This window comes from Carex rostrata, chromosome 8, assembly GCF_964058835.1.
Source record: "Carex rostrata chromosome 8, lpCarRost1.2, whole genome shotgun sequence".
In the NCBI taxonomy this organism is placed as follows: domain Eukaryota; kingdom Viridiplantae; phylum Streptophyta; class Magnoliopsida; order Poales; family Cyperaceae; genus Carex; species Carex rostrata.
This window is the reverse complement of record NC_135925.1, coordinates 11,149,864-11,177,824: the sequence shown is the minus strand read 5'-3', so window position 1 is coordinate 11,177,824 and position 27,961 is coordinate 11,149,864. Positions and strand designations below refer to the sequence as shown.

The 27,961-nt window shown below is 35.1% G+C and overlaps 3 protein-coding genes across 3 annotated transcripts; 2 read left to right on the top strand and 1 right to left on the bottom strand.

The window, feature by feature from the left end:
- The first annotated feature begins 145 nt into the window (after positions 1–145).
- On the top strand, positions 146–1,873 carry LOC144558543 (B3 domain-containing protein Os07g0679700-like). Its single transcript, XM_078307386.1, has 5 exons — positions 146–388; positions 780–829; positions 1,258–1,371; positions 1,456–1,555; positions 1,826–1,873. Exons 1-5 carry the CDS (start codon positions 149–151, stop codon positions 1,871–1,873), a joined length of 552 nt encoding a protein of 183 aa, XP_078163512.1. The 5' UTR covers positions 146–148.
- LOC144557851 (uncharacterized) lies at positions 1,844–3,829 on the bottom strand. The gene is made up of 6 exons (XM_078306476.1): positions 3,428–3,829; positions 3,220–3,336; positions 3,019–3,135; positions 2,730–2,840; positions 2,581–2,640; positions 1,844–2,221 (listed from the first exon to the last, which is right to left on the bottom strand). Exons 1-6 carry the CDS (start codon positions 3,560–3,562, stop codon positions 2,123–2,125), a joined length of 639 nt encoding a protein of 212 aa, XP_078162602.1. The 5' UTR covers positions 3,563–3,829; the 3' UTR covers positions 1,844–2,122.
- Positions 3,830–15,341: 11,512 nt separating this feature from the next.
- On the top strand, positions 15,342–17,879 carry LOC144558218 (BTB/POZ domain-containing protein). The gene is made up of 4 exons (XM_078307008.1): positions 15,342–15,903; positions 16,246–16,394; positions 16,765–16,883; positions 17,064–17,879. Exons 1-4 carry the CDS (start codon positions 15,785–15,787, stop codon positions 17,664–17,666), a joined length of 990 nt encoding a protein of 329 aa, XP_078163134.1. The 5' UTR covers positions 15,342–15,784; the 3' UTR covers positions 17,667–17,879.
- The last annotated feature ends 10,082 nt before the right edge of the window (positions 17,880–27,961 follow it).

Genomic DNA, 27,961 nt, shown 5'->3' with positions numbered 1-27,961 from the left:
GCCGAGTTTTTTTCTTTCAAAAGTGAGCCGAGTTGAGTTAGGGCATTTTTTAGTTTCAAGTCCGATTCTTTATGAAATATTGAGCCGCTTAACTCATTGATTCGCGAGCCGGCTCGACTCATTAGCAGCCCTAAAGTGGATCCATCTGATGGTGATGTTAGTTGGCTTAATTAATAAGAGTGGGAGGCCGTTGCCGAACGAAATCTTACAGCCATTTCAAAAGAGGACCTGTAACATTGGGTTAAAGAGCCGAAGGCTGTCGATGGATAGCAAGGAGGCATTGGAGTTGAAGCTCACCTGGGAGGAGACTCAGGATTTGTTGAGGCCACCACCAACTGTCAAACCAAATGTGGTTCTCATCGAGGAATATGAATTTGAAGAGTATGATGTAAGTCGGGGCTCTCTTCCTTTCTGTACCTGAAAAAAGTAGGAGTCCTTTTCATCAGAATTCAGAACTGACATGGGTTTTTCCTTTTTTTTTTGGTAGAAATGATAATTTGCTGTAAAAATAAGGGCCAAATCTAGCATGCTAATACCATTTGTGATATTGAAGTAACATTTTAGGCCAACATAGTATTTGTGTAGATCTGATCCAATATACCTTGATGTATATTGTAGATGTTCCCATAATCTTTTTGATGATGTATGTTGCCTCTTCTCTTTTTGAGAGATAAAATTAAGTTTTGAACTTCTTTTTTGTGAATCTGAATTATTGTTTAGTTCATGTCCTTTTGTAACATGCAATGTCAGAGAAGCTTATGCAGTGTTGTATTATACAGGAGCCTCCTATTTTTGGGAAGAAAACAATTTTTACTGCACGTGCTTCAGGGTACTAATTTGACAGCCTTTCATGTTTACTTTTTTAAGTTAAATAGTTTATAGTCCAAGTTTTATTACTTTTTTTAGCATGCTATACTCAAATTGGCTGGCTTATAATTTTTACTTTTTTAATAGTTTTTCAATTTGTCTTTTATTGAAGTATTATGTTTTGCCTTTATAATTAAGCTTAGCATAGCGGTGTTTACATCAACTATAAAAATCCTATTTGAAGTACCAAATAAACTTGGATATCCGATCATAATAAATTTTGGTTCCGTAGCACAATTCGATTTTTATCTGATATTACATTTTGACTGTTGCAGCCTAATGTCTAGGCTGAAAATTGAGTATATTAGATTTACATTTCCAATTGGATATTCAGTTGCAAAACTTGAAATTAGCAATGGAAACCATCTGCATGTAATTATGGTTTTTCAGGGATCAAGATCAATGGATCCAATGTGATGAATGTTTTAAATGGCGGAGGCTGAGCATAAATGTTATTGTTGCTTCAAAGTGGACTTGCTCTGACAACACGTCCGACTCCAAATAGTGCGTCACTTGCAAATCTTGTTATCATTTTAACAAAATATGGTATAGAAATGAATGCTCTTGAATCAGTTGTGTCTTTTGTAGTTCTTCGTGTTCTGCACCAGATGAGTTGAGCCCAAAAGAGATACAAAATCTCTTGCAGCAATACGAAGGTATATGCAGATATGCTTGTCATTGCGATTCTGTAATTTCAACTGATATTGTTATTCGTAGTATATTGAAACATTTTCTGATAATATTATAAGGGAAACTAAGAAACTACAGAATCAATGTAAAAGATGTGTATGTTTTCTTTTGTAACCAGCTAACCACTTAAACCTCTAGTAACCACTCAAGGGATTTATTTTATTTTTTGAACAAAACCACTCAGGGGATTGTGATGTGAAAAAAGAAATTATTGAATGCGGATTTTTAATCTTAAATTTTCAAGCATTACATAATCAATTTTTGACAGCATTCTGAAATAGAAGTATTGGCATCTCTTCAGAGGAAAGCAAACTGAAAGAGTGATGATCTGGCTATGAAGTTGTTATAGGCTAGCAAAAATTGTTTATTAATATATCTTCTATTTCTAGCAGCAGAAACGAGCTGGAGATAATTATATTCACAAATAAATCCACGAGGAGGAAAATTTTAACTTGTACGGGTTCATTCTGGCCCCAAGAAATTACATTCAAAAGCTTCAATAAAAGGGAAAATATATCATGCTACAACAGCAGATTAATGATTTTGTACAAATTCATTAAAATCATCAAATGTGCATGCCGATAAGAAAGCAAACGAGAAAGATCAAAACAATTACTCCAATTAGAACTCCATCAAGAGAGCCTAATCCCTTCTTGTCCCCGATCTGTTTAAAACAGGAAAAATTTGCAAAAGCAATCAGTGAATAAGCAGCAAATTTTTTCAGTGCCGTTATTTATTAGTTTGGGTGTTGCTTGATTGCATTTCTTACATTCCTAGTAAGATCTGTACAATTGTTAGCAGGTTTGATGGCTTAATAACCAGTAAAGCTATATATAGGGTACCAGTACGATTATATAATGGATGTACAGTATAATGTCGGTATGTGCTAAAACAAAAAGTCAATTCAATTGTTTTTATTTTTTGTATTGGTTCGTTATTTCAAAAACAGGTTATATTAAATTGTATTATATATTTCATTTTAACACAGTAAAACACTGAGAAAATAGATGAATAGCAACTTACATCTTTGCATCCAATAGATACAAGTGACTTGAGGATAGCATCTCTTGCATCTGTGTCAATCTTTAATCAAAAAGGAATAAAAAGGCATTCAAAATAGTGGAATGCTGATATCATAAAAAAAGAAAGGTATTTAGCTGAGAAATTCTCACCATCTTGACCTGTAATGCAGCAATTTCTTCCTTTAGTTTTCCAATTTCAGCCCCACAAATAGCATTTTCGCTTTCCATCTTTTCCATTGCTATTTTTTTCTTGTTCTCATTCTGTTATACAAATTACAAGTCTATTTTCATAATCCCAAAAAGGATAAGTAAATGAAACATACTGATCAAAATAGTGGCCTTGAAACTATGATGGGTTCAAAATAGTCTCTTGGAGCTTGTCCAGTCATCCCTTCCCTAATTTTTTTATTTATTGTGAAAATCAAGTTATCAAAATCACCTCAATGTTACTAGATTGGAGATCTTCGACCTTTCTTGCAAGTTCATCTATCTTTTTTTGAAGATCAGAATTTTTCTTGTTAAGAGCTTCAAAATCATCGGCGTAATTTTTCTCAATCTGTACAATAAACTATAGTTTAAAATCATGCAAAACAACAATGGGAGAAAAGGGCTACATTGTTTAGTTTCTAAACAAGATTACCTTGATATATTTGGATTTTATATCATCTGCTTTGATCAAAAGCTCATCAATCTTTTTATCAAGACCAGAATTTCTCTTGTGACTATCCTCGAAACCATTTGCATAATCTCTTGCATACTAAATTGAAAAAAAGAAGAAGATAATATTACAATTTAAAAGGATCATTAGAAGAACAAACAAAATGAAGCAACCATTGTGACAATGTTACCGGAGAATCGGTCGATTGCAAATAGTCATTCAATAGTGGTTCGATTTGAGAAGAAGATCTCAGGTGAGCAAACTTTTTATTTCGAAACATATTTCTTGCTCTTATCCAACCATTATGCCGCTGACGGTACGCCATCTTTGGACCTTAGGTCAATAAAATCAACAATCTAATGCTTTACAAAAAAAAAAAAAAAAGATAAAGAAAAAGATAATGCTTTGCATTTATTTATTTGAATAATATAAAGGTGGAGATCGTGGTTTAAATAACTTGGTCAGAGTAAGTTGTGTTGATGGATGAAGAAACAATTGTAACTTCTTGAAGTGTATACAAATATAGAGAAATTTTGTTGAATAGGTGGATTTGTTTTCTCCTAACATTTGAAAAATATTACTCTTTTGGATTGAATAGGGTAAGACTGTTTGTATAATTGGATTTGTTGAATAGGTGGATTTGTTCAACAAAAAACAAAGAAAAAGAGAGAGGGTTGAATATTAGATATTCCATGTAAATAATAAATAGAAAGGGAAGATACAATTAAAATTCTAAAAGCCAATGATCTCACCAGTAGAAAGACCGAATTCATACTCTGAGATAACAGATTATATCTTTATATGGAACCGTTCGATCATAATCTGCACAATTATTAAAGAAGTTTGTGCATTTCACCTCGGATTGAATTGATTCGAATTTTGATTAAATGGTTCAGATCTAAACAGAATTATATTGTTACCTCAGAGGATGTGGGCTCAGACCTAGTGGAAATCTGTTTATCCTGAAGTTATGGCTCTCACAATTAATATTAAAAAATTACCTCGTACCATGGCAAATATGTGGCTAACCATGTCCACATTGGTGTAATTTTGTGGACACCGGATACCATATTGACAAATAAATTATTCGGATTTTGTTCGACGAGGTTAAAAATTTATGATTCAGAAATATTTTCGGGTATAATTTGGGAATTATTCGGACTAGAGATCTCAGTCCTGCAAGAGAGCAAAAAAAAAAACCAAAAAAAAATGTTTAGGGAAAAATTAAAAAAAAATCGTGAATAATTCGTAAAATTCGGAAAAAATTTGTAAAATTTGCGAATTATTCGGGTTTATTGGTCAAAATCCAGTAACCGAATAATTCAGCGTTCGATTCGACATCACCAAAAAATAAATTATTTAGATTTAATTCACTAATCATGTGACCACGGTGCATACTTCACTAGTTGCAAAATCATCGTAAGATGAGATATCTGTGGTAAATATATGACCAAAAAGTTGGTGCCACATAAGATCAAATGGCAAATACAAGGAAAAAAGTATTCCTAGAATCATCGTGGCAGGCATGTTTTGGACGGCGGAAAAAAAATCTCGCTGTGATTATTTTTTTTATTTCCTTTTCTTATTGCTATTTCCCTTCCGAGAGGAGTAAAATATAGAGCGATATATAATGTAGAACGCAACATGGGGACAACATGAACAAACCAAAATTTATAGCATAATATTTATTATAGCTTAATACGAAGAACATTTTTGTTGGAAACTTTTTATAAATTATTCAGCCTTTCAAATTATCAAACAAAATGTCTTCCTTCGAAAATTATTATTAACAAAATATTCATGTGAAGCCATCATTTCCTTCTCCCTCACTTTCTCTACCTCCAACATCAATAAGCCCTAAAAAATTACAAAAAATATTGCACATACCCTGCAAAATGAGAAAATGTCTGACGCGCGGCAGGGGTGGCAAAAAAACTCGTAGCTCGTGGCTCGATCGTGACTCGCACCTGACTCGCTCGCTAACAGCTCGCTCGTTATTGGACCGAGCTGTTAACGAGTTAGCTCGCCACTGGCTTGGTCCAGAATTAATGAGTTCAAGCTGGGGCCTAACTTGCTCGCTAGCTCAGTTAGACATCAATTTGTGAATTTGTATGCATTTTATACTGTCTAACTCGGTTTAGCTCGGTTCAGCTCGATCCAAAAAGTTTGTATAATTTATTTTCTTCTTAAAACAAGATCCAGCCAGACCCAACGAGCTAGCTCAGGTTGGCTTGTCACGAGTTCAAGCTGAGGTTTTAACTCGAATACCCTAGGTCCAGCTCGCTCAGCTGTAGCTTGGTCCATAATTAACAAGCTGAGCTAGGACCTAGCTCGGACCGAGCCAGCTCGTTGCCACCCCTAGACGCGCCCCTCTCAAAATTTAAAAAAAAAATACAGAACAGAAAGTATATATTTATATGCGTACCATACAGAGGACAAAACAATATTTTTTAATATATATATATATGAGGTGGGCTACGGTGAGTTGCGAAGTAAAACGCGTTTCTATTTCACGCCGTATTTTTATTTTGAAAGTCCAAACGACCAATCCGAACCGTTAGATGTTTAATCCATATTGAAATGTGCTTGGAGACCAAATTTTACATTTTTTGAAATTTGTTTACTATTTATTAAGCATTTTTGAAAATTGCTGTTTTGCTGTGAACAGTAAAAAACAGTAAAATTTTCTGGACCATCAGATCAGCGACTTTCAAAATTGCTTAATAAATAGTAAAAAAATTCCAAAAAAATGTAAAATTTGGTCTCCAAGCACATTTCAATATGGAGAACAAGATGAACGGTTCGGATCGACATTTTGAACTTAAAAATCGCAAAATATGAGCGTGAAGTAAAATAGTCGCTTTACTTCGCAACTCACCGTAGCCCATCTATATATATATATATATATTTCATTCATTGACAACTAGGAAGTTTAAAAATCAAGTTTTGTTGCATTGTCAAAGGTACGTGAATTCGTTTAATTTAATAGGTAGATTATGTATTTATTAACTCAGCAATCAGCATGTGTGTATATTTAGTTCATGATATTGTCAAATAGGCGGCATATTTTTTTTGTGAAATGGCCCATATTAAAAAAAACCATTTATGTTTTTATACATACAGTCTAATGGGCCTGGAGTTTAGGCCCATGATATCAAAGTTTAGATATTAGCTGTCCTCCAATTATGGCTTTTATAATATAAGCTGTCCTTATCGTCAAAATTTAACATGATTAACATCGAGCAAGGTATGTTGTGATGTACTCATCAAGAAGATTTAATAAGCATAATTTAAAAATTATATTAGATCGGCTTTAAACGACGAATTCAAGTCGTTGAAATCCATGTATTTCATGAGTGATGCATATACATGTAAAATTTTAAAAGTTTCAAATTTATTTGCTACAAAGTCAAGCTGTCAAAGAAATGATGAGAAAATGAATATATAAAAAAACTTATAAAATAATTTATAAAAAATTCATTTCTTTGACCACTTGACCTTGTAGTAAATGAATTCGAAATTTTCAAAATTTTATTCGTACATGCATCACTCGTGAAGTTTATGAATTTCAACGGCTTGGATTTGTCGTGTGAAACCGATCCGATATATTTTTGGAGTTGTGTTTACTAAACTCTCTTGGTGAGCGCATCACACTCTAGCTTTGCTCAATTAATATCTATCAAGTAAACAAGCGACAAAACAATGATTTAACACAATCTTTCTCACCTAGATTGGCAATCAAAAACTAAAATACAAATGGTTGTAACAAAATAAATGAGTCGTTGGTCCACCAAGCAATGCCATGAAGAAGGCGACAGGATGGATACTACGACCCGGATCTAAACTTTATGATTTGTGTACCAACAACTTGCTTCATTTATATTATTCTTTGGATTATTAAATTTTTCAAACAAGGGTGACCAACAGACACTATGCAAAGATTCAAAGAATATGATAAATAACATGATCTTAGGTAGATATTTTTTAGATCCACTTTGCACATTAGCGTACATTAGTACATAAATAATATGGTAGTGACAAGTCTTTCTTTTAGTTGAGAAACATCAAGTGTGACCTGAGCAAACTACTACTTTTTTCTTGTTTTTCTAGAATTAAATTTAAATCCGAAATGGAATTTGAAACTCGAGGGCATGAGATCATGCATGATTGTTGTTGTTTTACAATTGGATCAGCGAATTAACTATAGTTTGAGGTGAAATGGAGATACTCTAGTTTGAGGTGAAATGGAGATGCTCTAGTTTGAGATGAAATGGAGAGGGTTGAGAGTAAGAAATGGTTTGCTTTTTCTTGAGCAGTTGGTGATGCGTAGAGATTCGGAATCCAAGGATGTATTGTGTGGTCCCACGAGGAATCATCAGAGATACTTTTCTTGTCGACTTGGTATCTGTATCTCTAAAAAAATGGTGAATTGGTGATTGTGTTGTCTGATAGAGACGGTCAGGTTGCAGAATGGATGGTCGAGGGAAACCAAATCTTCATGTGTCCATATATAGTGCATCTTCCGTGTGGCAGTTTGTTATTATGCCTTTGATGTTCCAGTGTCGTAACTTGCTACAAGAAATAGTATGTGGAAAAGTTTACGGAAATTTCATCGCAAGAAAGTGGCTCCATAACCTCCTCAGTCCTCCCCCAATTGAAACATCTGAAAGCGACAACGGTGGCGATTAGAAGGTAATGTACGGCTTTATTTGTCTTTATTTGTCTGATCCGGTTAGAATACTCTTAATTCTCAAAATGAATCATGAATGTATATTTTGAGATCACGGAGAGTCGTTTATGCGATAATGGGAGATCCGAATTCCGAATAGGTGAAAGGAATGGACCCCTCATGCAACCAATAATCAAGTGTGTGTTATTTGTTTTAAATTTTTTGAGATGATTATTCGTTTATGCTATTTTTGGACATTTTGATAGCTCCATTATCATGGGTCCGGATCCCCTAAAGTAACTCAATTTTTGAATTTTGGATCGGAACCGTCCGATTCAAATTCGTCGCTCGAGATTGCTTGGCGATTCGAATTCATCTCTAACAAATCAGACAACAATAAGTACCGAATGGTCCTGGGGAGATTCATGTCATTAGTCATTAAACCCTCTAACAAGTCAGACAGCTAATGACTCATCGGACACGTTGCAACATTCTATAGAACAATTTCTTTGATCAACCCACCTGGACAATATATATAGGTCCCATTTATTATTGCTGCATATCCTTTTAATTCACTCTTGCGAGACCAATCAATTGATCAAGAAAAGTCAAAATTTTCTGTTGATAGGTTTTATTTACATTTGATTTTTGGTTTTCTAATCTTTTTCCATACGGATGGTTACGGCTATGTGACTGAGCGTTGATTACTGTTCTGAACCAACTCTTACTTGGCTATTGTTAAAACATAAAAAAAAAAAATTAAAAGGTCGTCGTTACTTGAGCTATGAAAGAGGACTGCATCACATTAACCATAAACTTAGATATCCATGACGATTGACAAGAGAATTATTAAAAACAAATATATAAAATTATAGTTATGTTCTACATAATTATATGTCGTCATTACTTGACATTGTATTTAGTCAGTAATTTGAAACCATAATTTCAGTTTTGTCAGCTGTTAATCGACTAGCTTACAATATTCATATTGTACCAAATTTGATAAACATAGCTAAACTATAAAAAAAAATTTGGTAAGAAAAACTTCTAGCATGATTCGCTAATTTTTAAATTAAAAAGAACAAAAAAAATTACATGGAATTAGACGTTCCATTGATAATATTATTAAATTCGAAATAAAAGTTGCTGTACAGATTTCTAAACATTCTAAAAGTTAAAAACTGTTGCAATGAAATAAAAGAAATTAATAATAAAAAATGCAGTCTCTAAAAACCGGATTGGTTGGGTTGTTTAACCGTGTTTTTTTTTTTTTTTTATGAAAAACCGGTCAATTTAATCGATTTTGACCGGTAATTACATAAAAGGTCTCTTTAATAAATCAAACGGATTGTTATCTGGGTATGTTTTTTTACGATTGAACCATTCAGTCCGACCTAGTTTTAATAACACTATACATAAAGAGAGCATGTGCTCACCAAGAGAGTTTGGTGAATTTGGTGAGCACAACTTTAAAAGTATATGAAATTGGTTTCAAACATGAATCTAAATCATTGAAATTCATATACTTTACAAGTGATGCATGTACATGCAAAATTTTAAAAGTTTCGAATTTATTTGCTACAAGGTTAAGCAGTCAAAAAATGAATATTTTATAAGTTATTTTATAAAGTGAGTCTATGGTACTATGCATATCACTAGGACTGGCAAAAAAGCTCGTGACTCCTGGCCCGCTTGGTTATTCGCCCGTGACTCGATCGGTAACAGCTCGTTCGTTAGTGGATCGAGTTAAAATTAGCTCGCTCGCTACATACTCAAGCCAGAATTAATGAGTTTGAGTTTGGCTTGGCTCGGCACGAGCCAGCTCGGTCGTTAACGAGCTATTTAATATACATAGTTTAATAGTTTAATCGATCGGATCCGTTCACTTTAGATTGGAGATATTATGGTCTATGGATGTTATAGCAATTGCACTTTGGATTGTGTTTAAGTTGATTGGTAATTTTATATGGAATATGTGTGAATTAATTATAAGCAATTAAGTTAATTTGTATGAATTTTTTTGATTTGGTATGCATGAATTTATTATGTGAATATATTTGTATGAAATTAGGATTTTGATATATTTGTATGTATGAATTTAGCTGTAAACTTAATTTATAGTAGTTGATTTACTTAATTACAATTGAATTAAGAGTATTCCTCAGTAATTAGTCATATAAATATTATTTTGTTTTAGCCATAATTGATAGATGTGTTATGAAAATTTAAGCTATAGCAGGAAATAAAATATATAAATTTATAAATTTGCCAAGCTAATAACGAGCTAGCTCGGCTCGCTCGGACAAGCCACGAGTCGGTCTTGAGCAATAGTTTTAGCTCGGAACCTAAAATCAAAACTCGCTTGCTCAGCTTGATACACTAACAAGTCGAGTACGAGTGTGGCCTAGCTCGCTCTTTAAGAGCTCGTTGCCACCCCTACATATCACGGGTTGTTACCGTGCTACGGCTCTATATTCGAGTTTTCAAATTCTAACGGTCGATCCAAACCGTTCATCTTGTTCTCCATATTAATATGTGTTTGGAGACCAAATTTTACATTTTTTTGAAATTTTTTTACTATTTTTTTAGATATTTAGAAAATCACTTGATCTGAAAATTCTGGACCATCCAAAAACATTGATTTTCAATAAATCTAAAAAAATAGTAAACAAATTTCAAAAAATGTAAAATTTAGTCTCCAAACACATATTAATATGGAAAACAAGATGAACGGTTCGGATTGACCGTTAGGATTTGAAAACTCGAATATAAAGCCGTAGCACGGTAACAAATCGTAATATGCATAATACCATAGACTCACTCTATTTTATATATTCATTTTTTATCATTTCTTTGACCATTTGACCTTGTAGCAAATTAATTCGAAACTTTCAAAATTTTAGATGTACATGCATCACTCATGAAGTATTTAGTTTTCAACGGTTTAAATTTGTTGTTTGAAGCCATCCGATATACTTTTAAAGTTGTACTCACCAAACTCTCTTAATAAGGATATCACACCCTAGTTTTGCTCAAAGTATACGGAAAATGAGATGTTTGTTGTGGCTGCCATTATGCAACATGTCACGCTAAAAAGCTGCATCAAATATATAGTTATTTAACGAATTTTCAATAAAATCGTACATTTGATAGTTCCTTCCATGTCATCGAAAAAATTTATACATCTTTTTTATCCTTCAAAAGTATATATATTTCTTTCCTAAAGATAAAAGCAACTGCTCACCATATATATGTCGAATGCGTATCCTCTACATTAACTAAAAAAGGAATTTCTTGAGTTAATGAATATGAGTCGTCTAATTTTAAATATCAATGTAGATCTAGTTCGTATGAATCTTAAAACAGATCGAATGGTTGAGATTCATTAACTTAAAAGATTCTCTCTTGAGTTAATGCAAAGGATCCGAATTCATATATGTCGGTACAATTGAGATTTGAGAGGAGACGCCAACCCGGACCCTGTAACCAACCAAAAAATTCAAAGACACCGAGAGGCAATTGCTCTGTATGTTACTTGAACGATCGTCTTCTTGTCCTGTTTAATTCTCACCAAGACAAATAGCTTTGTCCTGTTGCGCTATAAAAGTCCAATGAAAGTAACCCAAGCAAACAGCTCCTCAAAACTTGGGTTAACTGAGCCTGTTTTTTTTTTTTTTTTTTTTTTTTTCGACTAAGATAAACAGCTGATTCTCCGGGATTCTACTTTAAAAAAGAAATAAAAAGAAAAGGAGAAAGAAACACCCGGTTCTATATATTGGCAGGTAGAAGTAGGCTACTTCAAGTAGCACACCTACGAGTGGGGCCGTCACCAAGAATTTTTCAGAATCCAAATTTATATTTATTTGATGTCGATGATATGGAATTTTTGAATGGCATTGTTCGGCGGACGGAGGGGAAATGGAATAAGAATACAATTGCAAGATTTTTGAATCATAATTAATTCACTCTGAATTTTTTTTTTCTCACATAAACAGTAAAAAATTTAATGCAGCCGAACAGGACCTTCCATTGTATGGATATCATTGAAAAGTCTAATTCAGATTCCTACATACATCAATTTTGGCTGTATAGCTTTTCTTGTCGACTTTAACAAATTTTATTAATAATTTAATATAAAGTTGGAATTTATCATGATCATTTAATCTGAAATAGGCACTTCAAATCTGCCTAAAGCTCGTACAATGAGAGGTCCCGAATCTGTGGTCCTGTTGATAGAATAATATAATTTCATACGGCCTACATAATCACAAAAAAAGGCAGAATTTTTAAAATAATTTTGTACCTTAACTTTACTTGTGTTGATGATTTTTTTTTTTTTACTTTCACCTATAACGCTTTGTCATTATATTATTATCTTATGAAGATTTTGTTGACCATGGCAGATCTTAAATAAAGTCACATAATTAGAATCTTAAAAGAAGCATTACCACTAAGGGAATATCTTTTTGTCATCATTTTTTTCACCATAGATTTTTTTTATTAAACTGAGTAAGATTTAGCGGAAGAATATACACACGAAAGTTGTGCATATTATAGTTTATATATTTTTTAGAGATGTAGAAAATCACTATCTTTTAATGATGTAGAATCTATAGATCAGAGATTTTTTTATCTATCTACAAAAATAAAATTTGATATGTAAGAATATTGTTATATTGAAATCATATATGAGGAGGGATCCAATTACATATTTTTTGGTGACATCGAATTACACTCTCAATTTTCAAAGTTTTCAAAGTTCAAATAGTCGATCAAACCCGTTCAACATAATGGATATATTAAAATTGTTGATCAAATTTTATATTTTTTGGAATTTTTTTATTATTTATTAAGTATTTAACAAAATTACTATATCTAAACCATTGAATTTTTGTACCCATCTTAATAAATAGTAAAAAAATTCAAAAAAATGTAAAATTTGATCTGCAAGCATATTTTAACATATTCATCATGTTGAAAGGGTTGAATCGACTATTTGGACTTTGAAAATATAGAGTATAATTTGGTGTCACAAAAAAAAGTGTAATTAGATCCCTCCTCATCATATATATACTGAACGATTTTTAAAAAAATAAAAATATAATTTCATAACACAAACCAATCTTTGCACCTTGCAAAGTACTGTAACCTAAATCTATAACAAAACATAATGGACTGCAATAATTAACATTGTAGAAAAACATAAATTATTTTTAAACTCGACTTTTGTTCACCAATCATAAATTGTATTAGTTTTACGCATCATAGATTATAATATTGAACCATGCTCATCTTTTAAAAAAAATAAAGGATGTTGACACGCCATTGAAGGGCATGATTTTAGTGCTCCAATCTTTCTCAACCACAGATTGTCATAATTTTCTCTACATTTTAATTTGAAATCTCAAACCTAAATAACCATTGCAAACGATTGATTTTGTTTCTATTCACGGGGATGAAATGGGCTAAATGAGCTGAGTTACCTCTAACTCGTGCTCAGCTTATTTAGTTAATAAGCGAATTAACTCAAGTTAGGATGACAATAACGAGTTGTAAAGCCAACTCGAGTTGGCTCACAACTCATTTATAACTCGTTTGACTAATCAATTTCCTTAATTAAGTTATATACGAGTAATAATTTATTTAAATACAAACAATTTAAATAGCTTAGTAAGAGTTTATATAAACACAACAATTCAAACATAATTAACAAAATAATTAACAAAACAAACAATCCAAACAACACCTTGGGAATTATTTAGAAGGGCATGAGATTTATTGTGACGGATTTTACGTAACTCGAGTTGTTAATAAGCTAGTTATGATATGCTCAAACTCAGCTCATTTATTAAACTAGTCAGCCAACTCAAGTTGGAACTAACTCGAATTGTAAATTTTTTTTTTTAAAAAGAGGCATTAGCCCATTTCATATTACTGAAATTGAATAATTACAAAACACTAGTCTCAGATGTCACCTCGACTAGGAGCCAAAATATATCAAAACCACAAGAAAAAGCAGTAAATTCATACTACTAAGCCACTCATAAGGGCTACTACTAAGTCAAAAGTAATCTAGATTATATCCAAAAGTAATATATATTATCTACTACTAAGCCACTCATAGGGCTAGGATAGACTAGGTAGTCAGAGCTAAGTAGTCAGAGCAAAAAGGTGAGACTGTCTTCATCATCCATCAAGGGGCCTCAGAACCCTCAGCTGGGTCAGTGTGCTGGTGTATCACCATATGTAAAGGCATGAACTGGCTAATAGGAATCGCATCCTCCACCACTGGCAACCACTCTTCAACATAGTCATTGGTCTTCTTTTTCAGCACACCTATCCAATACAAATAAAGAGAACTCAAATTGTAAATAAGCAAGTTAAAATAAGCAATTAGCAAACAAATTATGAGCGAGTTACAATTTTGTACAACATATGGGTTTGTGGTCAGTTTTATACATTTAGGCAAAAAATTGAAAGCACCGTATAATTCTCATAGTTAATTTGATTTGTTCATCATATGGGTTTGTGGTCAGTTGATATTTTCTGATGCATCACTTTGAAGAAGTATAAGACTGACAATCGAATCACTTGGGTTTCTGATGTCGAAATGTTAATGAAAAAGAAGTGTAAATTTATGGCACGAAATCGTTTTAATTTATGAGTGAATTATGTAGCCACATTTAAAGGGAGCGGGTGCGTACATGGACATCGAACTCAAATCAATTCGACGTCGGATTTGCTTTATAATTTCTGCGCGCAGTTTCAATGTTCATGCAAATTAGAAATGCGAAATATAAAATGAATCAAACAGTTTTGATTCCCATCAAACGCGCCCCCATCTAATCGTGAGAGATGAATTCGAATCGCGAAGCAATTTCAACTGACGAATTTGAATCGGACGGTTCCGATTCAAAACTCAAAGATTGAGTTACTTTAGGCCGTGCTCCAATTAGAGGTACGTAAAGAATCTCATCTCAGATCGCAATTATCTGATACTTTCTCTTGCTCTAGAAAAAATGAACGGAAGAGGGAGCGGAGGTGAAACCCTATTGTTCGGAGGGAAGAGAAAGGTCATAAAGTGTTGTTATTTTTTCAAATTTTGTCTCTAATTCTAATTCGGAGTGTAAAAACATTGTTAGAAGGTGAAGTCACCTCCGATCTATTCCTTCTCCGGTTATCACTCTTTTTTCTAGAGCACAGCATTAGCGGATCCGGACCCTTCCTCATTTAAACGAGAAATCATTTGCTTCTGTTTAAGAAAAGAAAAGGCGATATGAAATTGCTTAATAACATAACAAATTACCAATGAAACATTGTGGGTCCCATAGATTGGCGTCAGTTGTTCGTAGATATTTCACAAAGCAAACCTTTTTCTTACTCCATGTCCACTTAACTAATAATATTCCTTCCCCTCTCTCCACTACTTCATAAATAAAAACAACAATTAACAAAAACAGTAAAATAAAACGATCATTTATTCTGCGAGTGCTGTGCTGCATCTTCGCTTTCCCTTTACCATGGCGTAGAAGCAATTCCATTCCCTTGCATCACACACTTTGCGTGCTGAACTCATCTGCATCTCACCAATCACAGCCCCTCCTTGACTCAAATCTCCATTTTTTATACCTCTTCTCCCCCATACTGTCCATTTCACTGTAAAACCAAAACACAGAGAGAGAGAGAGAGAGAGAGAGAGAGATTCTTCTCTGTTTACTCGCGGGTATACATGTACATATATATACATGAGAAGAAGTAGCACCAGTGCAAACTGGAATTAGAAAGCTGGGAAAGGCAGGAGAGATATTGGCTCTACTGGACTGTATAAATGATGTCACAGCTGCCATTGCTGTGGCAGCTAGTTTTTCTGTGTCAGGTATGAGTGGTGACTCGGCGTACCGGGTTGAGACCACCACCCGTCTGGCCCAGTGGCGTATTGACACCTTGAGCTCTACCTACCGCAAATCCAACCCGTTTAGAATTGGGCTCTGGAATTGGTGGGTTTTAATTAAGCAGCTATCTCTCTCTCTCAATCTCAAGCACAAAAGAGCAGCACAACTTGGCTTTCATTAATTTTTTCTTTCAGTAAATTTCAAAACAAGCTTCAACCTTCTATGTGTAAATTTGAAAGATTTGTGTACAATTTGACAAATTATGGTTAAGTTTCTTGATAAAATAAAATGTTATTTTGGAAAACACCAGCCTAATTTTGGTTTATTTAGGATTTTTATTACTATCCATCTGTCACAATAAACTAAAGTTGTTCTTTCCTTGGTTAATCAATTGATTTTGTTTTTCCTCATTTCTAATTAAAAATTCATTTGCCTCTTTTCGTGTAGGTTTCTGACAGTGGAGAGAAATAAGCACTTTTGTGTGAAATTATATCCAGAAGTTTCCAATTTAACCAGAGAAAAACCCCCAATTGCCTCCTTTGTCATCAAATTAGTTTCTTCCTCTTCTCTTGATCGAAAAACCATAGTCCATCCAGGTTATACTTTTTTTCTCTTTTAACATTTAATAAGACTATTTTTGAAGAACCTTTTTTTTTTAGGATAATTTTTTTTAAGAACTTGATACCAATCTGGATGCCACTGTTTGCTTAATTGCTTCTTTGTTTATTTTGAGTCATTGGTGAATTATAACATAAAACTATGCTGGAAATTGATTTAGTTCTGGTACATGGTACCTGTTGGGACTTGGTATATGTATCATGTCCATACAATACCAAAATATAGCAATTTCTTGACTTAAATGTTATTTTGTTAAATTTTATTTGATACATATAATCCTTGAGAACAACAGATCAGAATTGCTTGCGCCTGAAGTAGCTTAGGCTTGCATTGCTTTGAATTGTGCAGGAATTTGTGACAAACAGCTCAAGAATAGTGACGATTTTGTGTGGGCTGTTGACACTCTCTTTACTGGCAAATTAATCATTGATGTTGAATTTTTGGATCTAAAGATCACTCCACCATCTGTAAGCACCAAATTTGCCTTTCTTAGAATCCTATTTCTGATTTCGACTTCATAATTCTGTTTATTTTTAATTACTTTTGTCATTATTTTGGGCCCTTACAGTTATCCCTACTGTTGATGTCTTTTTTTTTTATTTTTTTTTTTAAATTACTGAATTTAATTACAATTCTCACCATATCAGGGAGGTGAACCGGCCTCGATCTGGACAGGACATCCAATTGAAAAACACTCAAATTGCACAGCATTAACAGCCCTTGCACGAATGTTAACTGACAGCATCCACACCGACATCACCATCATTACATCAGATGGTAGCATCGGAGCACACCGCGCGGTTCTCGCCACACACTCCCCGGTCTTCTATGGCATGTTCTCTCACAACCTCAAAGAAAAGGAGCTCTCCGTGATAAACATCTCTGACATGAGCATCGAATCATGCCAAGCCTTCTTGAATTATATCTATGGGAATTTTCAGGCTAGTGAATTTATGATGCACCGGCTTGATTTGCTTTGTGCGGCTGACAAGTATGATATTGCAGATTTGAAAGAGGCTTGCCATGAAAGCCTTGTAGAAGATATTGATGCAAAGAATGTTTTGGAAAGGTTACAAGCAGCACATCTCTACAGGTTGGACAAGTTGAAGGCAAGTTGTATGCGGTATTTGGTTAATTTTGGGAAGGTATATGAGATCCGTGATGAGCTTAATTTGTTCATTCAAAGTGCAGATCGAGAGCTCATATCCGAGATATTCCAAGAAATTCTTAGTGTGTGGAAAGGATACTAGCAGTGGTACAATTATTAGATAATTAGCGTAAGTTGATATTTGTGCTTCATTTGTTGGTGTACATAGATATGATTGATTGACAAAATTTTTGTACAGGATTGTTTTCTTGTAAACTATGAAAAGTGTGCTGCCTCAAGAAGGGCATATATATATACATTTCATTTGAAAATTTTATTGTAAGATTTATACAAGGAAAACAATTGGTTTTGTTGAGTCTTTTTTTTTTTTTTGAGTAAATGTTGAGTCTTTTTTCTTTTTCTTTTTTTTTTGTTTATGAGTGTTCTTAGATTCGGACAAACATATTTCTATTTTTGGTTTGAGAAAAAAGTGTAGAATATAGGCTTTGTCGGAATAAGAGATAAAAGACCAAAACCATTAGGCCACACTTACAGGCCGAGTATATCTACTTTTTTTGGGCCATCTAGCCTTTTAACATTTATGATTGAGATATGCGAGAATAAATTAGAACCTTCTAGTGGGCCCGATTTTAAAGGGTCCGCTGCGAATTTCTTCGTACAAACAGAAGATATTTCCTAAAGAAATTAAAAAGTTGTTGCTTGTAATTATTATCAATTTATTTTTTTAGTAAAAAATTGAAGATCAAGTCACCTAACTATATAATACCTTTGTTATTCTAATAAAATAATTTTTTCAAGCGGGTTTCGAACCCATGACCTCTTACAGAGAAACCATCTGTCTTTGCCACTAGACAAAAAAATTGTTCTTATTATTATCAAACTTTTGATCTCACAAAAACCAAAACCAACTACTAATTTTCAGAATTCATCATCTTTATTTTATTTACTTCATTGGAGTCTTACGATACTCGAAATGTTAAGGAGATTCTTGATTTGTTAAACAACATTTTGAGCCATCGGCCCATAGCAAAACCTAAAGAGATCACTAAGTATCATAATGTAGACAAAGCTTTTAAATACCGAATAATGATCTAACACATGTATATACTTAAACATATATTTTTGCCACTACCGTACACCTCTTGATAATCTTATTATACTTCAACCTCCAGTTAATAACCCCAAAACAAATAATTGACATGAATACCATGGCTCAAAGGCCTAAAACATACACTAGATTCTTTCTCTTCTTTGGAACTAAAGTTGCAAAAATAAATTAAAATTAAAGTATCACAAGAGACTTTTCTCAAATGTCATGTGCAAACTTGTATCTGCATTCGGGGCACTCATAAAATATAGTTTGGCCTTCATCAGCTGAGCATAACTGTGACTTAATATTTCAAAATAGTAATTGCAATTCATCCCTCTCAACCTCTTCCAGTCTGATATTGTCGAATCCGTCTACTGCTGTTTAAAGGTATTGACAGCAGAGTTTCCAGAGAAAACAGATGCCATGCTAGCAGGCCAGATCACATCTAACAAAATTTACAACAAACTATTCATGGTACCCAAGAGACTCCCTCTTCGAACGAAGAAATAATCGAAACCCATGCTTTAATGCCCGTTGAAAATCAAACTGCAAATAAGACAGAGGTAGAGCAAGAAATAATGAAGCGAAAAATGTTATGACATAAGTTAAATAAAAATGTATGAATGCACACAATAGTTAAGTACGCATTTCGAAATGTGTCAAAAGATTTGGAATACTTGGGACGTGAATTTATGAAGACAGTTACCACTCTACATAAAAAATAGAAAGGAAAAAGATGAAAAGAAATTAAAAAAAAAAAGAACATAAGGAGCCCAAAAATATTGCAAGTTTACTGGTGGGCCCACCTAATTTTTCACACATCCGAACCATGGGATCGTGAAGTTCCGTCGTATATATACAATTTCTCGTGTATCTGCAAGACATTTAACATGTCAATTATGTAATACCAAATCATATATAAAAACCATAGGGAATAACATAATAATATATTCGTACAAATCTAACCATATAGTCGGTAAACTGTATCCGACAGGCACTACAGAAAATACATACAACAACAAAGGCTGAAAGGAATAAACAAAACAACCATGACAAATCCTCTCTAGCCTATGATACTACTACATGGAATGCATGACTACATCTCAAAAGACCTACGTCTTATCCGCAAGCATCAGGAACTCTGTCTTCTGTCCCTGAAAAATTTACACCACAACAGAATCAGAAATAGCAATCATAATATTATTTCTCAATGCGCTAATTCTTGCATTTGCAAGAAAATCCAAAACAAAAAATAAACAATAACAACAACATAGAAATAACAGTTCAATTCGTCTACAAATGTACAAATGCTCAATAACAGTATAAATCAAAATAGCCTAAAGACTTCTGTCAAAAAATGTTTGATTTCCTTACCCTAACACACATGTATTAGCTATTTCAAAAAAAACACACATGTATTAGGTACAGTAACACGGACATATGGTCCCTTTCTCCATGCGGATGTCAACTGGAAACCCACATCTAATTTTTTATCGCTCTCATGTCTGTCATGTTTTGGCTTATACCATCCCAATTTATTTTATTTTAGTCAAACAATCATTTTGAAAAGAATGATCAGTAATTAGATGTGTACCACAGTTTTCTCTTTTCAACAAGTACTGGGATCCGTTAGGGTCATTCACCAGATGCACAAAAGGGTTCTTTATCACGAGTCTATGCTTTGCAATAATCAGTAAAATTTGGTAATTATGGTTTCAATCAGTTATACGAAAGAACTGAACAAACAATTCCATAAAACTACACAAAAATGACATGTAAGTTACAGAAAATTCAGTTGCAATTTCATTGTGTTATGCATATGATGCAACAATTTAAATAACATAAAACAATTTGATATGCAACGTTCAGAAAAAAAAAAAGATGATTTAATTCTGCATATAAATTTTCAAACAAATTCAATAATTTCACACCTTAAAATAGCATAGGAATCCCATATACCAATCATATCATTTGAGGTTCAAAAGGTTCAGACGGCTACAAATTTAATTGCGTAATCCAATACCTAAATATCATTTGTGTGAGTGACCTCTATTAGATTAAATTTAAATTACATGTATTTATCATATAATTTTATTTAGTTAGATGTAAATGGTCTCCTTTGGATTTCATTTGTTTTGAATTTGGGTTATTCAAAATTCTATTTTCATTTTAATATTAGCCCACTTAATATTTTAATTTAATATACAACCTCATTCAACTTATCCAACATTTCAGTCCAAAATTCAAACAATGGTACCAACAATTCATTGGAACTGAAAAAGAAAAACAGGGAAAGGAGAAGTACCAACAAATTCACTGATACTAGCTGATAGCCAAAGAGACGTGCACAATCACATCAGAAACTCAAAAGCTTTTTAACCGTAGATCGAGTGAGAATTAAAAGAAAAAAAAGGAGAGAAACAAAAAAATACCCACAGCATTTTTATTGTACGAAAGGATAAGCACGATACAGAGAAAATAAAATAAGCAGCACACTCAACACAATGTTGGATAGAGGAGAAATTGCCACATAAAGAGAGAAGAACAAAGTAAAGTAAACATAAGAGAGAGTGGGCTTGACATGTGAGCCCCACATGTGCAGGTCTATTTATTTGGAGTGCCGAATTTCAATTTTGAGTAAACAGATTTGTTCAAAGTATTGACTATGCATATGTGAGTTTTATTATCGTACATCCCCCCTTAAAGCAAGTTACAACACTTTGAATGAAACTACGAACCTGAATTGTCAAACAACTCGGAATATTGCTCACGGATTTGCGTCTCAAGCTCCCATGTTGCTTCCTTTTTAGAATGGTGTCTCCACTGCACGAGAACGAGCCTAACGACTCGATTGCGAAGTCGTTGCTCCTTCCTGTCCAAAATCCGTATTGGTTCCTCTCGGTAAGACAGGTTCTCCTCTAGGTATATATCAGACTGGTCTATGCAGTTAGATGGATCTCGCACATACTGTCGAAGCTGCGACACATGAAACACCGGGTGTACTCGATCTAAGGCATGGGGTAATGCTAGTTCATAAGCTACAGGTCCCACTCGTTGTAGAATCTGAAATGGCCCAATATATCGAGGACTCAACTTGCCAGAAACACTGAATCGATGTACCGCTCTAATTGGAGAGACTCGGAGCCACAAATGATCACCCTCTTGGAACTCTAAAGGGCTTCTTTGTATATCTACATACTTCTTTTGTCGATCTTGAGCTGATTTCAATCGACCTAGAACAAGTTTCATCTTCTCAACTACCTCATGTATCATCAAAGGTCCTGTGGGCGAATAAGCACTAGTCGATCCCCACCATATTGGTGTACGAGAGGGTTCTCCGATGAGCGCTTCCTGTGGTGACATTCCAATACTTGAGTGGTAGCTGTTGTTGTACACAAATTCTACAAGATATAAATGGTCAACCCAAGAACCCCGAAAACTCAAAGCACAAGCTCGAAGCATATCCTCCAATGTACAAATAGTCCGCTCTGATTGTCCATTTGTCTTCGGGTGATGGGCGGAACTAAATTTCAACATTGTGCCCATGGATTCCTGAAAACTTTCCCACAAATGTGATGTGAATCGGGTGTCTCTGTTTGATATGATCTCTCGTGAACAACCATGATATTTGAATTGATACTGCAAAAACAGATCGACTAAATTCTTTCCTGATGTATCAGATCGAACTGGAATAAAATGTGCAATCTTGGTTAGTTGGTCTACAATTACCCAGATTGCATCGTAGTGTTCATTTGTCCTGGGAAAACCAGCCACAAAATCCATCGTGATAGACTCAAATTTACTCCTTTGTTTCTCATGAGGCCGAGGTAACCCAACTGTATTTCGTTTATTAGCTTTCATTAGCTGACAGTTTTGACATTTTTTCACATAATCTGTTACATTCTTCTTCATATTTGGCCACCAAAAGTTCTGCCTCAAGTCCTGATACATCTTGACCTCACCGAAATGGATGGTATATCCCGCATCATGTGCATCTGATAAAATCAGACTGATCAACTCAGAATCCTCAGGAACGCAAATACGATCACCAAATCGTAAGATATCTGCCTCATCGAGTCGAAAAGGGGTATCTCGATCAGATTCTGTGTGTTCTCGGATCTTCCGATAGTTCTTATTTTTCTGTTGTGATAACCGAATGCGATCGTGCAAATTAGGTTGTACCTCAACTGCAGCCAACATGACAGCTGCAACGACTGAAGTGCCCGCTCTCACTCCTGCTTCGATCAAACGAATTGATGTTGCTACCGCAAACTCTTGAGATGCCCCAACGTGTAAGCTCATCATTCTCATCTCCTCGAGGAGGCATGGTTCGCTCGTAATCATCGACGCTAAATTCATCTGACTCTTCCTGCTTAGTGCGTCGGCTACCACGTTTGCCTTGCCCATGTGATACTGGATGTCCAGATCGTAATCTTTCATCAACTCCAACCATCTCCTTTGTCTCAAATTCAACTCCTTCTGAGTAAAAATGTACTTCAGACTCTTATGATCTGTATATATCTGGCATCTTGCTCCATACAAGTAGTGTCGCCAGATCTTTAAGGCAAATATAACTGCTACTAGCTCCAAATCATGAGTGGGATAATTTTGTTCATGCGATTTTAGTTGTCGTGAAGCATATGCGATAACATGACCATCTTGCATCAAAACACAACCCAGGCCAGATAGAGATGCATCTGTGTACACCGTGTAATCCTTCTCAGGAACCGGCATCACTAAAATTGGTGCAGACACTAACCGATCCTTCAACTCTCGAAAACTTTTCTCTTGTGCTGCACCCCACTCAAACTTTGCACCCTTCTGAAGTAACATCGTAAGAGGGCATGCTAATTGGGAAAATCCGAGTACAAAACGTCGATAGTACCCAGCAAGGCCCAAAAAACTACGGATCTCCGTAACTGTCTCCGGCCTTTTCCACTCTATCACGGCTCGAATCTTCTCCGGGTCTACTCCTAATCCATCTCCTGAGATCACATGGCCTAAAAATGCTACTTGATCAAGCCAAAACTCACACTTCGACAATTTTGCAAATAACTGATGATCTCGCAATCTTTGCAACACTACTCGGAGATGTTCCTCATGCTCCTCCCGTGATCGTGAGTACACCAGTATGTCGTCGATGAAAATCACCACAGAAGAATCTAGTAAGTCTCGAAAAATCCGATGCATGAGATCCATAAATGCAGCAGGGGCATTCGTCAATCCGAATGGCATAACAAGATACTCGTAATGTCCATATCGGGTACGAAATGCCGTCTTCTCCACGTCACTAGGACGTATCCTCAACTGATGATAACCCGTTCGTAAGTCGATCTTTGAGTAGACTGATGATCCCTGTAGCTGATCAAACAAATCATCAATCCGTGGTAGGGGGTATCGGTTCTTCACGGTCACTTTATTCAATCCGCGGTAATCGATGCATAATCGCAATGTGCCATCTTTCTTTCTCACGAACAACACTGGAGCACCCCACGGAGAAGTGCTCGGTCGAATAAATCCCTTTTCTAACATCTCTTCCAACTGTACTTTTAACTCCTTTAACTCTGCTGGTGCCATGCGATAGGGAGCCTTGTAAATCGGAGTTGTATTCGGTATTAAATCAATACTAAACTCTATCTCTCGCTCGGGTGGTAGTCCTGATATCTCGTCAGGAAACACATCTACATACTCAGAAACGACCGGGATAGAGGATATCTCTGAGATCTCCGTAGTAGCGCAGACTATTGCGGCCAGATATGCCATACACCCCGACTCAACCAGATGTCGTGTCTCCAATGCCGAAATATAAGGTACTAACTCTCTAGGTCTCCTGCATCTAAGCGTACATGAGTTGTTTGGCAAAATAAAATGAACTCTGCGACGAGGGCAATCGATCGTTGCTGCGTGCTTCGTCAACCAATCAAAACCCAATAGTGCATCGTACTCAGAGATCTCCATCACCAACATATTAGCCATAAGGTCCCGTCCGTCGACTCTGACTCGTAAGTCTCGGCATGTCGTAGCTAACTGGGTAGCTAATCCGAGAGGGGTGTGAATATTCAACATCTTTTTGCTTGACTCTGTTATCCAACCGCACCTCTCAACGAACTCACGAGAAATAATCGAGTGACTACAACCCGTATCTATCAAAACATAGGCAGATTGTCCCGAAATAGATAATATACCTGCCATTAAGTCGGATGGTGTTGGAGAAGAAACCAGATAGTCTCCTTCACCCAACACCTCAGTTGCGTCTACAGCATGAGTGACCACTTGTCCTCTTGCGCGACCTCCTCGACCCCGCAATGATGGTATGCCTCCTCGTCCGCGCCCGCGTCCCACTAGGCCTTTGAAATTGCTGCCTCCTGGGGTACCTATTGGAGGTTGTGGGCATTCTCTAACCCAATGCTCCATGCTACCACAACGAAGACAAGAGCGATTCACACGATAACATTCTGACTCGTAATGAGGTAGTCTGCAATGAGAACACCAAGGCCTGGAAGAACCCGAGTGAGATCCGAACACCACTCCCTGTTCAATAGAGGGTTGAAACATTGGTGCACCTGCTCCTCCCATATAATTACCCTTTTGTTTGGTGCTTCGTGATATCGGTTGTTGTGCCCTTCTCTTTCGGTAAATCTCTGCCTGCTCTGCAACCTTCATTAGAGCCGGAACTCCTACTATTGTCGGGTGATCCACTACTAGCGCAACCTCGGGGTCTAACCCGTCAAGATATTGCCGCCGATATCTATTAGCATTCTCCCTCAAATCTGGAGCATATCGAGACAGGTTGAAAAATGTTTGATTATACTCCGCGATAGGCCTCCCTTGTTGGCGAAGTGTCAAGAACTGCCTCCGCAAGGCCTCTCGATGTATGTCGCTGAGAAATTGTTCTCCAAATTGTCCCTCAAACCATTGCCAGGGAATCTCCTGTCCATATCCCTGGTGTCCTAACTTAGCCCCGTCCCACCAATATCTGGCAGAACCCTCCAATAATTGCTCTACTAGCTCCACTTTGTTTGCTTCCGACACACGACATATAATGAATTTTGCTTGCACACTCGCTATCCACTCCTCTGCTACCGAGTATCCCCCCATGCCATCGAATTTAGGTGGTGCAAGTTGCATGAAAGCATTGTACAGTTGTCTAAACTCATCACCTGGGGATCGTTGTCGGCCTGTTAGTCCCCGCTCATGTCGCTCTGCCCAACGACCTCTCTCATATGCCGCAATCAGCCTTTCGTCAAGCTCCTGATCCCATCCCCCTTGGGGTCTAGGGTCAGCACGAGGAGCATCATGCTCTATGTGTTCGAGATTAACACGCGGAGCATCTACATGTTCAGGATCAATGCGCGAGGCATCGGGCTCCAAGTGTTCAGAATCAGTTCTCAAAGCATCATGTTCTATTGTTGGATCCATACCACTACTAAGATTCCTAGGTTGTCTACATCTGTGTCTTCCTTCCATCATGCCTAAAAATTAAAGTCAAATAGTTAACACCTTAATACAACATACACAACGTAATTAGACATATACCACTCGATGTAATACCACCAAAGAACTATCACACCCTGAATTATAAGATTGTGAAGTTTTGTCGTGTATATACGACTTCTTGTATATCTACAAGGCATTTAATAGATCAATCCAAATCTGCCTTTTCATCACTTCCCCATCTATCATGTTTGACTTATATATCATTCTAATTGTTCTGGTTTACCATCAGAAACTAGTAAATAAAAAAACACTAATTTCAACATTTTGGTTAAGTAATTGTACATTTTAGCAATATACAAAATTTTCATACCTTAAAAATAACAATATTAAAAAAAATTCATACCTTAAAAAGAAAGGTCCAATAATTAGACGTGTGACAGTTTTATTCTAGTATCCTACAATCACAATTTCCCCTTCCTGACCAATACCCATTATCCATTATGGCCATTTAAGAATCCTAGAGCAAAGTCTATTCTCCGGCAAAAACTTTGTGATAACAAGTAAACGTCGATATATGTGATTTCGATCAGTTTTATGAAACAATGAAACAAACAGTTCGGTAAACCATACCAAAATGACATACAGTTAGTAGTTACAAACAATTCAATTGTACTTTCATTGTTCTTTATACATTGTTCTTTATACATATGATGCAACAATTCAAAAAATATGTACAGTCACACAACATGCAAAAACGATAGTAAAATAGAAAATGTACAAACAAGTCCAATCATTTCGTATCTGATAGCACTAGGTATGTAGGAATCAAATATCACTGAGGTTCAAAAATAAAATAGAAAATGTACAAACAAATCCAATCATTTCGTATCTGATAGCACTAGGTATGTAGGAATTAAATATCACTGAGGTTCAAAAGCTTCCGAGGGTTCCGCCAAATCTTGCTTGATAGAATCTATGCCTATGTTAACATAACATAATTGAATCAATATTTATTCAATAAAATCATATAAACAAATTTTAGCCTAAATCCTATGGCCTCTATTAGATTCAACTTAGATTACATGTATTTATCATGTAAATTTATTTACGTAGATTACATGTTTTTATCATGTAATTTTATTTAGTTAGATGTGAATCGTCTCCTTTGTATTTCATTTATTTAGAGTTTGGACTTTTCAAAAATTATGTTGTCATTTTATAATTAGCTTACTTAATATTTTACTTTAATTTTCAACCTCATTCAACTTGTCTATCAGTTTATTTCAAAATTCAAGACCTAAGTCCTTGATCGAAGACCATGAGTCATTTTATTTGTTTTCAAATTGGTCCCAAATGAACCCAACTCATAATCATTTTTTCTTTTTTAGTTCTAAAGTTGAAAATCTAACAAGTTAAAGACCATTTTTGAATTTTCTTTATAATTCATGAGTTCAAAGGACCAAATTTATTTATAAACTTTTCATCTGAGCCTAAAGACCAGCCAATTTACAATTTTATTTCAGCTAACAAGGCTTATTGGAAATTTAGCATAAATGTATTAGATCTTACATTCTTTTACAATCAAACCTCTAGAACCCGTAGTGGACATATTAGAAAACCCAAATGCACTGATATTGACTGGTACCGGTATCAATACATCATTAATACAATATGTATGATTCAACACATCTTGGTACCAGTGAGAAATACATTTAGACAACACAATTGTACCAGCAGAACACTGATACCCATGGGTAACAACGAAAAAAAATACATGTTTAAATAGCAAAATATAACTAAACAGCACATTGTGCCAGATGTTTAGAACTGGTTTTAATTCGATTGGTTTCAGTTCTTGGTTCTAAGCTCAAAGATAAAACAGTTTCATGAAGATATAACTACTATCAATC